Genomic DNA, 16,651 nt, shown 5'->3' on the forward strand with positions numbered 1-16,651 from the left:
AAACAAGTGTGGCCGACAAGTTGACGGGAAAAGCGTCGGCGGGTACGCGTGGACACAAACATGGTACTGTGGTTGGAAATACCAACATATCACGCTCTGTCCTATCTACTTTGGACTGAATACACTGGACGAAAAGTTCGACCTCATAGAAAGCGAATTGGCTAATGGTGAAACTAAACATGCAGCCCATGCGGAATGGCAGATGAATACCGGCCAGTATCTTCTCCACGAGATGATGCATCTGGAGATTATTGGCCAGCCCAAGAGTGAGCGCAACTTTGAATCCATGTTTTGGAGTGTATTTCTAATCAGACTCTACAACTAGTCATCGACCACCACGTGGAAGAAACCGAGACTGGCCGCTGGGTATACGGCCCAGCAATGGTTCACAAGCTTGCTCAACGACCCCTGAATCAGGGCGGGGGAGGCCAACAATCGAGCACCAACTCGGATAGCTGCACGTGGCTAGCCAACAGCCTCTACTTCTATCAAGTCACCAACTACTTTCCACAACCTCTAGGTTATAAAGATCTAAGCGCTATTGACAGACTGAGCTCCGGCCAACTTGCGCAAATGGAGACCGTCTTTCCTGTCAACTTAGGTCACATGAACTTCAGCGAGGCGACCTGGACATCTCAAGAGTCAGCCTTACGGTTCGATGTAGCGTTGGAGGGGATGAAGAACCCGCCTCCGGCCATTTCCACGCCACCTCCCGGCGATATTCCCAGTCCCAATTGTGCCTACGAAGGTCCAGGATTTGCACAGTCACTAGCTGAAACACATATCCATGACTTCTGCAGCAACGAGGGGTATTGGGACAAAGTCATTGTTTCTCCCATCTCCCTTGGGCTTGAACAGACAAGCGATGGCCGCCAGAAGCTAGCGGGTGTTGCTCAGGGGTACGCCATGGACAGCACGAACAAGCTATGGTTAGGGCTCATGTTTTCTCGCACTTCATGTACTGGATCTTTTCAATTCGGCCTCGGAACGACCAGCGGCGAGAAACGAGACCACTGTAAGATTCGCCTTCGAACGATCTTGAATGGCTGCGGAACGGATACCGTCACTGCTAAGAAAGGGGGCACACTGGCTGACGGATGCCGAGTATATGGTGTGTTCGCCGGGAAGACTGATCCTTTCGATGAGTGATATACGGATGAGGGGGTGTTGGAGTGCGAAGACATAGCTGCGACTGAGGAGAGCCCTCTGTGGGACTGTGGATACCTGAGGCAGTGGCTGGTGCCCCAGGCACCAGCTGCCCGATCCACTTCCTGGTTGATCCAGCCCACCGCAGCCACCTTTCACCTTGACCACCACATCACCAACCAACCAACAATACCAGTCGTATTGCCTCATTGCTTGCCTCGTTGGTCCAGATGAGCAGTGTGTACTGCCCACACCCTCTCAAGGAAACTTGCACCTGCTGGTACTCTGGCTACCCTGGGCTTTCTGATATCTTCAAGCGGCCTGGAAGTAAATTGTGCAGGGCTGGGGATATTGACTTGAAAAATCTTGTCAGACATGACACGGAGTGATCATGCCACGAAACAGGAACAGTATCAGCACATTTCTTTAGCACATAGACTGCTCTCTTTCCTTCATTCTAGATGTTTTATTTCAAGCCACTTTAACCCATTTGGAAATCCATCATTCTGTGCCATAACTTGTGACACATTATTACCAACGCAATGGCCAAATAGTGCTCGGTTTTCAGTCGAGAGCGGTTGCGGCTGCAAGAGATCCAGCCACAGTCACTCTAGCGAATAATAATTCCTGACCCCTTTAACCTAGACGACTACTAATTTTCTAACACTTCTAACCTCAAGGAACGTGAAATTTTTCGCTAAAGATTTTCTACTGTCTATACTCTGGTTCTATGAGATAATGATGGCGTCGTGGCCAGCCCCAAGACCTCAACCAACCCGCGAAGGCATGTGCTTATGAAATCGCAAAATATCTCAGATTGACGCCCCTATCCATCAAAGCTGCCGGCGCCATTCTAGGATCCGAGTTGATCCCGCTGCTGGACACTATGTTACGAAAGAAAGCGTAGATCTCAGGGTCATCTGCTTCTGGCTCATGATATATTCTTTCCCATCCGCAAAGCGTCGGCAATCTGGGATCATCTAACACCAGCTCGTCAGTGGCTTGGTTGAGGAATCGAAAGTCAAGTCTTCTACCAAATCCAGGAAAGGCCTGAACAGTCCAGGAATCTGGTAACGGACCAAGTAATGCATTTGCATCACTGAGACCGTACATGAAGCACTCCCCAATGAGAGTATACTGACCACTTGAGCCTGGTCGGAGTATAAGTGGGTTAGTGCAGCCCAACAACACTACGATAACATCGCCTATGCACCGATAAGTCACCGTCTGACGTCGCGCGGCAAGAATGATGAACGAAATACCTGTTCTCGTGTCCAACGGAGCGAGTCCTGGCAGAGCTTCACGCGTATGTATGTAAGCTCGACCGGCACACAGTTGAATAGTGCGGCCAAAGTAGCGCTGGAATTCCGTATTCGTCTCCACGGCAGAACCTGTCGGCACTCCATCTAATACCCCGAACGATGAGGCGTCACTCAACCATTTCTGAAGTGTAGTCATTTGAAGTTTGGGGTAGCGGTCTTTGAACAAGTTCATGCGTAGTGTAATCGCCTGATCAATTCCGGATTCGTCAATGGCTGTCTTCCCTGGTTGTACTCGAGCCGTTCTCCATGAACTCAAAAGGTCCGCTGGACTCAGTGAACTGTTTTCGAATGACGGCCGCACTTCAGTCACGGTTGCCGCAAGAACTCCCAAGATATTGAGTATGTTAGGCTCTGTGTGATTGAAATGTGCTTGGGAATGGCCTGAGGCGAACTGCGATGCACAGCGCTCCTTCACGGGGACTCTGCCGTTGAAATCGGGAACCCAAGATGGCATTTCCATTGTTCGCCCCGTTCGATAGCATCTGTCAAACAGTTCAAATCGATGAACGTGCCTCAAATGGGCTAGGAATGTGTCTTGGTAGACCTGTGCCACCGGTGCATGATAATTCGGCATTATCATGTTGGCGAATCTCGGTGGCACCAACTCAAGAACCCCGAACACCTTGTCGCGTGGATCCGAACACTTGCGGTTTCTCGTGATGTCGAGAATAGCGCGAAGGGGCCGGCCCGAGGAAGGTCTAGTCAACTCTTCCACGAGATGAATCCGTTCGCGAAGTCTTTCTGATGGGAGCCACTGCTTGCCTTGCAAGCACTTCACGGCCCGACGGAAGAGAGACAGGGAGATGATGTCGTTGCCACATTGGAGCAGCGCGCGAGCGTTTGCGAGATGACACTCCTGCACGATCCAGACGCGAGTAAAATAGTCGCGAGAAAGAAGCTCTAAGATCGCACCCCAGGTTGCGTCGTCGAAGCCAAGATCTGATTCCCTCAGGTGCCATTTAGAGTTCTCGGCTGCTTCTGGAGAGAGCACTCGTGTCCAGCCCCGTGTTTTGCTCGTCAGAATCTCAACCCGATCTCCAAGTTGACGCAAGCTCTCAAACGCTCTTCCACTGTTGTGGTCCTCGGGGCCAAGAAAGCCAATCACTCTCGCGGCGTGCTTGAAGATCGTTCCAATGCGTCTTACCTGATGATCCTTTTCGGTATTATCCTGCTGATTGATGCAGATAGCGTCGATCCACAGCCTTTTAGGCCTATCGGGGAGTCTTAGATGCTGCATAGCCGTTGCCAGGTTGTTTCGGATCAAAATCTTGCGCTGCTTGCTTGTGTTGTCGTCGGGCATTTCGTTTGCATCCTCAATCAACAGCCACTGTTGGTGTTGTTCAGAGCCCCATGTGTATGATAGAGCTTCGTAATTAATCCGATCACCAGAGGTACTGGACTTGATTACTTCGTGGTCGCTTTCGTCAGATTCGTATCTCCACCTCTCGACGTTTTCATCGGGATGACTTCTTTGCCATCGATTGCCTGAGCCAGACATTCGAAACATGACATGCCCATCCAATGTTTCTCTGGCCACCCACTTTGGCGGGAGGGCGATGCGGAGCTGCTCTATCGACAGCTTACGACTACGCCTCTTGCCAGAATCTTTCAAGCATATATGGGTCAGCTGAGTCCGTATGACATCAGAAGCTGACCCCGGTAAAATGCTCACTAGCCGAATCTCATTCTGCTTGGATAATTGGACATGACTGTACAAAGGTATCGACGAAAGGTCCATCGCTGAATCGTAAATCTTAGTGGTGAAGCAAGATTTAATCACAAAGAACTGGACATAGGGAGAGTTGCAGCCTTACCGGGGTATAAGGGATTAAAGTCATATGACAGGCCTTACCGGCGGGATGACTTTCTCCCGTTCATTTCTTGGCTTTTCTCACATGGTAACACAGCTCGAATGTGTGTGGTTCGCCAAGTCTTCCCAGCACCTCTCAGTCACCGCCTGCGAATGATCAAATAGTACTAAATCCCAGCCTTCAGCAATGCTAGCCATCTTTTTCTTGCGTCGCGAGGCTGGTAGTTCTGCAAGGCTGATGTTTTTTTCGCTTGCTCTTCCAATGTAATATGTAGATTGAAAAGCTCTGAGTGCCAGTCAATCCATCAATTTCACCAATAGAGGTTGGATCGGCAATCAGGAGTTAGGTCATGAAAAGACGTCCCTCGGGCTCTTTCTGACACTGTTTCGACCTGTATGTAATGTGCATTGTGTAAGGCAATGACAACATGAACTTTAGAACATGGTTCAATCAAAGCTCTGCATGAGGTACTGTCCCATTCCGTGGCAAATAGCCGTCGCCGCTGAGTAAGGATGTACCAAGCCAGTGCCTACGTATCTCACGTCGTAGTTGAGTTGCGGTACTTGCAATTGACTGCTGAACCTTTTTCGCGATAGAAAATGACATCAGTCAACATGACGCTTGGAGAGGTAAGACCAATAGCGATACACATCATGACAAAGGCTGATAAGTATTAGTAAACTATCTAATAATAACTACCGAGCAATTTTGGGACGTAAAAAACATACTTACTTCGCTTGTCGCGACCACCATCCCCGAGAGAACGCGATCCCAGGTGCACGTGTGACTTCAAGTTGCTTCGCACGGGCATGTAGTTGCTCAAGCATCTTCCACACTCCCAGCACATCGCATGCATATTAAGCCGCATACGTAATCACTGATCATGGATTACCAAGCGTCAACAACATCTCGACTCGTCGGTAAATACCTTGTGCAGAACATTGGCGTGGCTGAAGCATGGATGCCGGGCTTATCCACAAGTCTCGCGAACCAGGTATGTCACCCGAGAATGGAATCTTCAGGGTTCCCCTCTGTGCTACGCGAATCTGACCTTGTCACCTTCGTGTGCAGTGGATGCAACGTCAGAATAGCATGCGGAAGACCTTGGCAATGGCATGAGAATTGCACAACCAGTCATACCTAATCAGCTATCCGAGCCTAGTGATTCGCCGAGAGTAGCGCAGATCCCCACGGGGCACCATAGTTGCTGCTTTTGAATCAATGTCTAGGCATTACCCATCACCTTAGCCCTATTGCAGGCCTGCGTCCGGAGTGTGTCTCGTCACCCAACAAATAAGGTCGAAGCAAGGTGGGACAGACTCCGCAAGCAGTCAGCGAGATGTTGCATCGCGGGCCGGGATGGAGTTGAATCTGTAACCTTTAACTGCCAAATCGAGTTGGCGAGGTTTATTAGTGCTCACTCTTCGGACTGACTAAGTGGTACGCTGGCAATTGCAACTCGCGTACCCAGTAACCTGGCCAATCTAGTGTCCAGGGGTCTTGATGCAAGAATCGTATTTAAGATGCAAATGCGCAGCAAGAAAGTTGCTGACTGCAGTGGATTCCCCCAAATCCTTGCTGTTCTTCTGTCATCTAACAGTCAGGCGAAGATGGAAATATTTTCGCTATCAGTCGGCTTCGTCGGCCTCCTGCTCATCTCTTTTGTTGTTGAGAGAGTCTTGAACAAGTTGAAGAATGGCGGGCGACCCCCGCTACCCCCCGGCCCCAAAGGTTTGCCGATTGTGGGCAACGTGAACGACTTGCCCAAAGCTGGCGAACTGGACTATGTTCACTGGTTGAAGCACAAGGAGTTATATGGTCAGTTCTGGCATTGAGCTTTAGTGGCATGCTATTCAGCATTGTGGAAGGGGATTTTGCGATATGGAAGACGAAGCTGACTTGATTGTATTAGGTCCCATTAGTTCAATCACAACCATGGGTCAGACTGTTGTGATTCTTAGCGATCCACAACTTGCTTTCGATCTCCTGGACAAGCGCTCACTAAAGCATTCCTCAAGACCATCACAGACCTTTATTGGGGAAATGTATGTGAATCTCAAGCGTTTTGCGGGACTGTGGAAACCTCTGACAGAAAGAAAGGGTCGGTCTGGAACACCTCACTGGCATGGCCGTCTATGACGAGCGGTTCCGCGCACAGCGTAAGGCCATGGGCCGCATTCTTGGCTCAAAGGTAGCCGCGGCGAAATACAACGATTGGCAAGAAGCTGAAGTCGGACATCTCCTTCTGCATCTGCTAGATGACCCGCAAAACTTCGTAGAACACATCAAGAAGTAAGCGAAAGGATGCATCAGCTCAGAAGCCTCCACGTAGACGGTCGCTAACGAAGTTCTGTAGAGAAGCTGGCTCCCTCATTGTCAAAATTACGTATGGCTACACGGCGGAACAGTTCAAGAAAGATCCTTTCCTCGAGATGATTACCGAAACCATGGACAACTTCTCGGCGGGTGCTACGCCAGGTGCCTTTTTAGTTGATGTTTTCCCCTTCCGTCAGTATTAACCATACCGTGCATGTGCCCGAGATAGCGCCTGTTCTAATTCCTAGCAGTGCGATATCTACCCAGCTGGATCCCCGGGACAGGTTTTAAACAACTCGCAAAGGAATGGAGAGCTCAGATGGAGCAGACGAGAGATAAGCCGTATGCTTTCGTCCAGCATCAAATAGCTCAAGGCAAGGACAACTCATCCTATCTGGCCAATCTTCTTGACTCCCCTGCGCAATCGTCCTTCGAACAACATAACAACAAATACTCGGCGCTGGCTGTTTTCGGAGGCGGTGCGGACACGGTGAGCTATTCGACCCAGACCTTTTGAAGTACCATACTCTTATGAATGCTGCATACTGAACCTCTTATAGACTGTATCGACAGTCGCATCCTTCTTCTTGGCGATGATGGTGTACCCCGATATCCAGAAGAAGGCTCAAGAGGAGATTGACAGAGTTGTTGGTAGTGGAAGGCTGCCGACTATCAAGGATCGGGAGAATCTTCCTTACATCGAGGCCCTCGTAAAAGAAATCATGCGCTGGCACCCGATTGGGCCTATGGGCCTGCCCCATTCTAGTACAGAGGACGACGTCTTCGAAGGGTATTTCATTCCGAAAGGAGCCATGGTACTTTCCAATATTTGGTGAGTCTGTCAAGCTGTTGAGGTAGATGTTCACGCAGCTAAGGCAAGTCTGCAGGTGGTTCACCCATGACCCAGAAAGGTACCCTGACCCGATGAACTTCAAACCCGAGCGCTTCCTGCACAACGACGGTCATGAACCTGAGGCAGACCCTCACAAGTTCGTCTTCGGGTTCGGCCGCCGAATCTGCCCAGGCCGCATCCTCGCCGATAACTCTATCTTCCTCAACATCGCTCAGTCACTTGCCGTGTATGACTTCACCAAGCCTATCGTCGACGGCAAGGTCATTGAGCCGGCCATCAAGTTTACCACTGGCGTCATCAGCCACCCGCAGCCATTTGAGATCTCCATCAAGCCTCGATCCGCGGAGCACGAGAAGCTGATTCGCTCTATCGAGGAAACCTACCCGTGGGAGGAGAGTGATTCGAAGACTCTGGGGAGGATGGAGGTTTAGACGGAATGGGATTGCGTGCCTTTTATTCCTTGATCTCAATCACGGTTTACTTTTTCGGCATGTCGTTGGAAAGAATGCCTCAAAAGTCAGGGGGACCGTACTTCCTAACTCAAAAGATGAATGAATGCCTTCGGATTAGGGCCTGATCATCTAATGTCATGAATGAGAAGTTGACTTGTTGCAACGCCAGTACACTGCAGGATAACGATTTACGACGTCGCGCTCTTGTGTTATAAAACTCTCGAGTTACCTTGAATAATCTTAAAACTGATCCCCTAACACAAGTTGAGCCCCTTCGCCGACAAGCTTCCAACTTGCAAAATTCTTGTTTTGAAGATCATAAGCCCGATCTTCTTAGCTCCTTAGTATGTGGTTTACCGAGATGATAGCGGCATTCCTTACGTACTCTAACAGAGCATAGTTGCCTAAACTTGCCCCTACGTAGCCTCGACTAATTAAGTCTGTCTTCTCTACAATTTAAGACTTCGGCACGAACTTATTCGAATATTAGACGCTCGGCTTCTTGCAGTCTACTATGCTGCCACAGAAGTTGCTGCTTGTCTAAACTGATGCTGTACAACTCTTGGAAAGTTGGAAATTCGCCGTAAACAGTAGCTATCAGGAACCTCCTCGACCTTATTGTGAATCATCGGGCGGGGTAGATAAGTGTCGATGTATCCCGTCAGCAACTAGATGGCGTCAGTGCATCCGTCTTCAGTCTTTTCTAGTTCTACTGGATCTCAAAATTATTCATAGGCGAATAGGTGGAATAATGAGCGCAATACCCCTTGTTTTCATGATACCTAAGGTAATACCTCACGCTGAGTGCAGAGATCATTCAAGTCATCAGCTCAACTCCACGGGCCGAATTCGAGTGTTGCCACATCACTTTCTTCGCAACGAAGTTCGACGTCCTAGTTATGACTTTCGTGTCTCTATCCTTTGCTGCACTTTTCAATCTCAAAGCTCCCGAGTATGGCAACGCTGGTGTCCAGAATACTTGGTATAACCGCGTTGTGGCCAAGGGCCTAGCTAAACTGGCGGTGAAAACTTCCTTGACCTCAACTAGGAGTGATTGAATAATTTCGATCGGTTTGCAGTTGAAGTGACTCAAATGTCGAGCCATGGGATGCATGTAGCCTTCGACAGACAAGGACTATTTTTCGTAGATTCTCGGCGTTGTTGTTCCCCTTTTCAATTTTTTTTTATTTTTTTTTTGGAAGGAAGTGGCTTAGCAAAAGTGAAAACAAGGTGTTCGGAAGCAAAAAGAGCAAAGTTAATATTATTTTCCTTCGGGATTTGAGTTCCCAATCGCCTTTTGAGAATTGGGTAGTGCGACGATGCAACTTTGCAAGTCTTGATTACCTGATCAAGCAAAAGCAAAGGAATGATGATTTTCATGGGAAATCCATCGACCCAAATATGTTCAGGAGAGCTCAGCCCGGAATAGACACACAGACAGGTTGACAGGCTTATTATTCCTTGTTTCAGTTCACCACCGGCGATTTCGCACCCCTTTTCCTTTCCAGTTGTGCCAGTCCCTATCGCATCCTGAGACGCGTAAGTCCACCAGCCCCCCACAACTTTTCCACAATTCGTTCCCGCTAAGGACCGAAAAGGAGAGGGAACCAACTCGAGTTTGGATAGGGGTGGATCGTCATCGCGAACGAAGATCACCCCACCACCCGCAGCACGCTAAGACGGAAAGCCGACCGGGACCTTACGGTTCGTCTCTCTCTAGAGCCGCCAGTCACGGCAGTCTCCCCCCAGACCCCGGTGAGCGTCGTATGCACAATTGCGGCAGCCCGGAGTTCGCGGCTTCAAATTTCTCTACATGTATGTTTCAGTCTCAACCAACCCATACTTGGAACTCTGACGCTAGAGAAACAGCGCATCTAGAACCAAACAAATGAATAACTAGAGCGTTAGTGCGAAACCGCCGAAATCGTCTTAATAAGATGGATCCCGAGATCATGCCAGTGGGTTACGTGGTTACATGCGCGTCAGCTACAGACGTCAGCTGTGGAGAGAGGGAAAATTGAAAATGGACCCGCGTTTTTGCACAGCCCTTTTGATGGAATGCCCTTTAAGCTCGAAGGCTCTGCCGCCCTAGCTTGGCGGCCCCCTTCGGCTCCGGCTTCGTTTATGTCTACGTCGTTGCCGTTGTCACTGTCGTTATTATTGTTTGATGCCAAGCTTTTGCCAATAGCTCGGCGTTGCGATTCGGTCCTCTTGTCGCTCGTTTATATCGTCTACCAGGCTACTAGCTGAACAACTCGAGATGAGGCCAACATTAGGACTACCGGCTTTGGCCGTGGGGTTGAATTTGGCGAGCGTCAGTGCCATCGATGTCACATGGACAGATGAAAGTAGGGTCTCTTGCAGTTACCGAGTTATCTTGCCTTGGCTAACGGGATGGAACATCAGGCTCAATAAAGAGTGCCGCTGGCACAATCGCATACGGACTAGTAAAATACTACACTGGCAACAATACCGGCGATACCCCTGGAAACTTACCAGATCCCTATTACTGTAAGTCAAGTACTCGACATGGTCTGCAGCCTGTGTTGACGAACTCAAGGGTGGGAGGCCGGTGCCATGTTCGGCACGTTGATAGACTACTGGTGGCTCACGGGCGACGACTCTTACAACACAATCACCACACAAGCTATGCTTCACCAAGTGGGCGACGACAACGATTACATGCCCCAAAACCAAACTCTCACAGAAGGAAACGATGACCAGGGGTTCTGGGCAATGGCCGCCATGTCCGCCGCCGAACACAACTACCCGAACCCGCCAGAAGGCTCACCACAGTGGCTCGCCCTGGTCCAAGCAGTCTTTAACGAGTACATCAGCCGATGGGACACGGATAACTGCGCCGGCGGTGTGCGATGGCAAATCTTTACATGGAACGCCGGTTTCGACTACAAAAACTCCATCTCGAACGGGTGCTTCTTCAACGTGGCTGCGCGCCTGGCCCGGTACACGGGGAACACGACATACTCCGACTGGGCAGAGAAGGTCTGGACATGGCAGACGGACGTCGGGCTGCTCACATCCGATCACGAAGTACTCGACGGCATTCACTTTGAGGGAAAATGCCCCAGCTCCACGGACAGCACGAAGTGGTCTTACAACGCCGGCATATTCCTCTACGGCGCGGCGGTGATGTACAATATCACAGAGAGCGATACGTGGAAGACCCGGCTCGACGGCATGCTCACGGACGTGCAGACGGCATTTGTCCAAAACGACATCATCTACGAGGCCTACTGCGAACCGACGGCGCAGTGCAGCCAAGACGCGCAGAGCTTCAAGGGCTACCTGGCGCGCTGGCTGGCCGCCACGTCGCAAGTTGCCGCGCACACCGCGGACACCATCACGGCGCTGCTGCTGTCGAGCGGGAAGAAGGCGGCGGCGACCTGTTCGGGGTCTCCTGCTTCGGGGTTCAAGGGCCACGCGGGAACGGCGTGCGGATTCTCGTGGCTGAATGACACGTTTGATGGGATAGTGGGCGTGGGACCGCAGATGACTTCGTTGCAGGTGGTTATGTATAACCTGGTCGGGTCGGCTGAGGCGCCTGTCACTGCGAACACGGGAGGAAACTCGACGGGTGATGTGAACGGAGGAAAGACGGACGATGGGTCGGGGTCGTCAAATTCCCTCAAGGCGATCACCACGGCGGACAAGGCTGGTGCGGCCATCTTGACGATAATGGTTTCGGCCAGTGTTGTCGCCGGTAGTGCTTTCCTCATCATGTAGGAGGAGCTTGTGTTAGCTATTCAGCGAGTTTTGATATCTTTGAACAAATGCGAAAGCGAAGCCACACCGGGGTGAACCGTTCGGTGAAGCACCGACACATATGAACGACCTGGCTTGCTTGGTGCCAAGCATTCTGAAGCGGAAATATGAAAGTTTACTATGCATACTCGGCATATCCTGCCAGTGTCAACTGCTTTTCTGGCATGTGTTTCGCCTCTGGTTCCCCCTCCGGAAGCGGGGAAGACAGATGCATTGGACAAGGCCACCCAGGCCAAGTATGTTCAGCTTCGTGGGTTTCTTGAGAGATCTGCAATGATGCGAAACGAAATTAAGATCGATGTTACAGTAGCTAGAACATGTGTGCTTTATCAAATCTTACATGCCATGCATACGTCCGAACAAGCCTTTTCTTTAGGGAAGCGTGTAGAGAGCAGCACATGGAGGAAACGTGTCTGTTTAACTGAGAAGTTACTGGGGAGTAGCTTACCATTGCGCAATGGTAAGACGGTTCGGCTGATTGACTGCAGTTGAAGGATTAGTCTTTCGAAAAGCGGTCACCAACGCGAGTTGCCGCTGTGCGTCATGGGCAGACTTACACAGACCGTTGCAAAGCTTGGGTTGGAGTCTTGGGAGTTGAGACTCTTGGGCGCCGTTCTCGGAGATATCGGGGCTGGTGTGCACCGACCGCCGGCGAGTGCTCATCGTCCCAACCCATGTGAGCCCAAGCCAGATCGTGTTCCATACTCGACCTACCTATGTCCAGTAGTCGATGATGTCGTGCGTAAGCTGGTTGTAACTATTCACATCAAGTGAAAAAAAGTGGCCACAAATACCGAGTGTCAACGTAACGCCGAGTAAACAAGATGATCTCTGCCGAGAAGCTCGGAGGTACTGGCTTTCACTGGTCCCTCACCGAACCTCACGTGGGACCGGTCTGTTATTTGCGTCGGGGTCTTTCGGTGAGCTGATCACGGCCACTTCCGAGGTGAGCAGAGCCAATGGGAAGCGTCGCATTGCTGGCCGCGGCCGATGCAGGCGCCCCGCCCCACCCACCGGCTTGCCGGTCTAAGCTCCGACCTCGACCGGTCCCCTCCCCCCCTGTTCCAGTTCCACGATCCCATGCTTTTTTTCCCTCCCACTTCGTTCTACACTATCCCCGCGCACAGAAGGTGACTGGCATTCGTGCGCACCGAAGTTGGCTTCCGTCCATCTTCCCACCCCCACCTACCTTTACCCTTACCTTACCTTACCTTGCTGCTGCTGTTACGGCTGCTGCTGCGCCTTTCGGTCGCCTGTCTTGTCAAAGCCAACCCACCAATCCCAACAAACATCCAAGAGTCTCCGAACGACAACTTCCAACGCCAAACGACCAAACACCAAGGAAGCAATCTCACAGCTTACCGCCTTTTCGGATAGGCTGCTGTGATTCTGACATGCTCTAGGCTCGAATCTTGTGCCACGCCGCAGGTCTCTGGGTGGGCAAAGCTGGAGCCAAGAGTTGCGGGATCGATCCCCCGCCATTTGTCAGCCTTCTCAGCTCTGGTCGCCAAACTGTGTGTGTCACCACCGCCGCACTCTGTCGAATCCTATCCCTCAAACCCCAATCCAAACCTTCGTGAGCCTGTCTACTCCGACTACAACCGCCACTGCAAACGAACAACTTTCTCTACAACGTCTGCGTCCCGAGACAATCGACGGACGGCCGACGAACAGACGACGCCATGGACAACTTTTCGCCGACAAGTCAGCAGTCGAACCCCACGACACCAGCTAACGCCATGAATGCCAACCCCCACCATTCGCCAAACTCCCCGACTATACACGACTTCCCTGCCCTCAGCCGCCATGGCGCGACCTCTATACCTCCCGATCAACCTGTGGCCATGACGGCCTCCGGCCAGCCAGCCCTGAATCCCCGAAGCTGCGTCACCTGCCGCCGTCGAAAGGTCCGCTGCGACAAGCAAATGCCGTGCAGCAACTGCCGTCGTGCAGTCATCCAGTGCATCTACCCGGCCCCCGGCCGCGCCCCTCGCCGCCCCAGACCCAAAGATCCGAATGCGCCGCCCAAGAACTCGAGCGAGCGCGAAGTTGAGCTCATGAAGCGCCTGCGCAAATTAGAGGGCATCGTGGAGGAGCTCAGCGGCCAGATTGAGGTCGAGAGCGGCACAGGGAGCAATAGCGGCCGCCAGAACTCTAGCACAGGGAACTCGCCCGAGGCGTTTGGCAACGACCTAAGCTGCGAACGCGCCGGCAGCACTGCGAGCGGCGCTGCTGTCATGAGTGCTTTCAAGGAGGCTGTGACGCCAAACAGGATGGAGACGGACCCAGAACCCAAGAGGCCTGTAGAGAGGCAAGCGGGCATAAGCAGGTCGTTTGGCCGACTTGTGCTTCACGACAAGGGCAAGACGAGCAGATACGTGAGCAGCGCATTTTGGTCCAAGCTCAATGACGAAGTGAGTCACCCAAGTCATATTTTGCTCCCCAGGTGCTGACAAGGATGCCATAGCTTGACGAGCTTCGAGAAGAGACGCATGCGTTGGATCAAGATACCGATGATTCAGATGTCGAGGACACGCCAGACCACTCCCCAATACAGGACACCGACGCTGCGACGGACCACCATGCCTTTATCCTAGGATATCGGTCTTCCGATGTTGACTTGCGCAAGCTGCATCCCTTGCCATCTCAGATACCCTTCATGTGGCAGGTTTACCAGGAGAATGTGGAACCATTGCTCAAGATCTTGCACATCCCGACGATGGAGAAGCTCATCCGCGACATGCGACGCAATATCGACGAGCTGACCGCTGGTAACGAAGCGCTGCTGTTTTCCATCTACTACGCAGCGATTACGTCCATGGAAGATGAAGAGGTAAGTTCGTGTCATCTCCAGGCCCGATGCAATTGGCCGTGACTAACCAGTGCACACAGGTGGAGAAAAACTTTGGATCAAAGAAGGAAGAGATGCTCTCGCAGTATCGCTTCGCTCTCGAGCAGGCACTCGCCAAGGCAAACTTCCTCAACACCTCCGACATGGTGGTCCTCCAGGCCTTTGTCATGTTTCTCACGCTGGTCCGCAGGGAGGACGACACTCGATTCTGCTGGACGCTGACTGGATTGGCGATCCGCATCGCGCAAGGATTGGGCATTCACCGCGATGGAACGAACTTTAACCTTCCTCCCTTCGAGATCGAAATGAGGCGCCGCTTGTGGTGGGCTATCTGCACTCTTGACCTTCGCTCTGCAGAAGAGCTTGGCAGCGATCTCACCATCATCGACCGATCGTTCGACACCGAACTGCCCTCTAATTTGAACGATTCAGACATTGAGCCGGGAATGACGGAGGTTCCGAAATCGCGGCTGGGCAAGACAGACTGCGCCGTATCGCTGGTGAGATACGAAATCTGCGCGTTGTCACGGCGGTTACACACTGTGGGGTCGGCCATGGCTGGTGTCTGTCCAAAGGACGCCGCGTCAAGTCTCGAAGAGCGCGAGCGCATGCTGATCGAAGTGTACGACCGAGTTGAGGAGAAGTTCCTTAAGCATTGCTTCACCGACGACGATCCCCTCTTTTGGATGGCGGCCATGATCGCCCGTGTTATCATGGCGAAGATGAGTCTTGTCATCTATCAGCCGATGCTGTTCCCCGGCAACGGCCACGAACTGTCCAACGAGATCCGCGACAGGCTCTTCATCTCGGCCATTGAAATCGTTGAATACAACTACATCCTAAACACAGATCCCCGTTGTAAGCAATGGCGGTGGCTCTTCCAGACCTATCGACAGTGGCATGCGATTGCATACATCCTGATGGAAGGCGGACGTCGGCCGTGGTCAGCGACCTCGGAGCGAGGGTGGGAGGCCGTCAACAACACGATGCGATTCGATAGGGACCCGTCTGAAATATCGAGGATGGCAGATCATATGGCTGTATGGGTCCCGTTGCGGAAGCTAAGCGCAAAGGCCACGAAGCATCGCGAGGCTGAGATCGTCCGTCTCAGAGCCGACCCGGATGCGGCACGCCAACTGGATGTGGACGATCGTATGAATCCCATCCCGGCCAGACTTGGACCGGTGCCCGGAATGGAAATCAAGCACTTGCAGATCCGCACGCGGTGGCGGAATCTGGTACGGACGGATGGCGGCTCCAGCCCGCTACCACCGCCGGCAAACAACGTACCGCAAAATCAACCCGTACAGCAGAAGCAGAGCGCGGCGCCCCGAGGTCCGGTTTCCCAGCCTGCGAATCCGACAGTCCAGGCCCCGACGTCCGCACCGCAACAGAGGGAGCCCGAGTTCATCGACACGGTGATGATGGCGCGCGGGTTCAATCCCAACCACATCTGGGAGTATATCTACCCGACGGCGGAGTCCATGGCAGCCGACCCGAATAACACACTCTTCCCGCCCAGCGCCTCGCAGCCGCAAGCGTCGCAGTCCATGATGTCCTCGGCTGTGCCGTCACCCGCAATATCCACCGGACAGGTTCTCGATGACGATCAGCGACTAAAGCAGCAGGCCATCGCGATGCAGTCCCAACCTACGGTAGCGTCGTCTCTGGGGGATAACCAGCCTCCATGGCTGTGGTCTGACCCGTTCACGTCCATCAATAATGTGCCTGTTGACTCCATGGACGTCAACATGGATAACTTGGATAACTTGGATGACTTTAACTGGCAGAATTGGCAGGAGAGCATCAAGGGGTTCGAACTGGACCCGGATAACATGCCCCAGAAGGGAGCGTGGTAAAGATGTATAATGTGTGTGGCATGTGCATGGTTGACTTTGGTTGTGGTTTTTGGATGTCTCCTCTCAGACGAAGGCTCATGGAGAGCTTTGTAATGATACCCTACGGAAGCAGATGTAATGAATGATGATATACTTTACACACTTGGTCTCACGCAGAGTATGACCTTTGATTGATGAAAGCCGACCCCAGGCCTCATGCGCTCGCGGCCCTTCATAGCGTGATGTGCTCTTCAGCCTCAACCACATCCACCGGCATCC

The 16,651-nt window shown here is 52.1% G+C and overlaps 5 protein-coding genes across 5 annotated transcripts; 4 read left to right on the forward strand and 1 right to left on the reverse strand.

The window, feature by feature from the left end:
• Nucleotides 1–62: 62 nt before the first annotated feature.
• BDP81DRAFT_442793 (uncharacterized protein) lies at nt 63–1,226 on the forward strand. Its single transcript, XM_060591691.1, has one exon. The coding sequence runs from the start codon at nt 382–384 to the stop codon at nt 1,147–1,149; it is 768 nt and encodes a 255-aa protein (XP_060437780.1). The 5' UTR covers nt 63–381; the 3' UTR covers nt 1,150–1,226.
• A 616-nt stretch (nt 1,227–1,842) lies between these two features.
• BDP81DRAFT_442796 (heterokaryon incompatibility protein-domain-containing protein) lies at nt 1,843–4,156 on the reverse strand. Its single transcript, XM_060591692.1, has 2 exons — nt 2,409–4,156; nt 1,843–2,351 (listed from the first exon to the last, which is right to left on the reverse strand). Exons 1-2 carry the CDS (start codon nt 3,973–3,975, stop codon nt 1,939–1,941), a joined length of 1,980 nt encoding a protein of 659 aa, XP_060437781.1. The 5' UTR covers nt 3,976–4,156; the 3' UTR covers nt 1,843–1,938.
• Nucleotides 4,157–5,236: 1,080 nt separating this feature from the next.
• On the forward strand, nt 5,237–7,998 carry BDP81DRAFT_476774 (cytochrome P450; the record flags this gene model as incomplete). The annotated part of the gene is made up of 9 exons (XM_060594793.1): nt 5,237–5,273; nt 5,509–5,551; nt 5,880–6,097; nt 6,192–6,324; nt 6,380–6,571; nt 6,636–6,787; nt 6,847–7,085; nt 7,156–7,427; nt 7,483–7,998. The coding sequence occupies 9 exons, from the start codon at nt 5,237–5,239 to the stop codon at nt 7,877–7,879; spliced, it is 1,683 nt and encodes a 560-aa protein (XP_060437782.1). The 3' UTR covers nt 7,880–7,998.
• Nucleotides 7,999–10,160: 2,162 nt separating this feature from the next.
• On the forward strand, nt 10,161–11,644 carry BDP81DRAFT_335903 (family 76 glycosyl hydrolase; the record flags this gene model as incomplete). Its single annotated transcript, XM_060585878.1, has 3 exons — nt 10,161–10,248; nt 10,307–10,411; nt 10,461–11,644. 3 exons carry the CDS (start codon nt 10,161–10,163, stop codon nt 11,642–11,644), a joined length of 1,377 nt encoding a protein of 458 aa, XP_060437783.1.
• Nucleotides 11,645–13,422: 1,778 nt separating this feature from the next.
• BDP81DRAFT_335846 (fungal-specific transcription factor domain-containing protein) lies at nt 13,423–16,393 on the forward strand (the record flags this gene model as incomplete). Its single annotated transcript, XM_060585872.1, has 3 exons — nt 13,423–14,097; nt 14,151–14,516; nt 14,576–16,393. The coding sequence occupies 3 exons, from the start codon at nt 13,423–13,425 to the stop codon at nt 16,391–16,393; spliced, it is 2,859 nt and encodes a 952-aa protein (XP_060437784.1).
• Nucleotides 16,394–16,651: the final 258 nt, after the last annotated feature.

Source organism: Colletotrichum phormii (assembly GCF_030913505.1).
Source record: "Colletotrichum phormii strain CBS 102054 chromosome Unknown BDP81scaffold_43, whole genome shotgun sequence".
Classification (NCBI taxonomy): Eukaryota; Fungi; Ascomycota; class Sordariomycetes; order Glomerellales; family Glomerellaceae; genus Colletotrichum; species Colletotrichum phormii.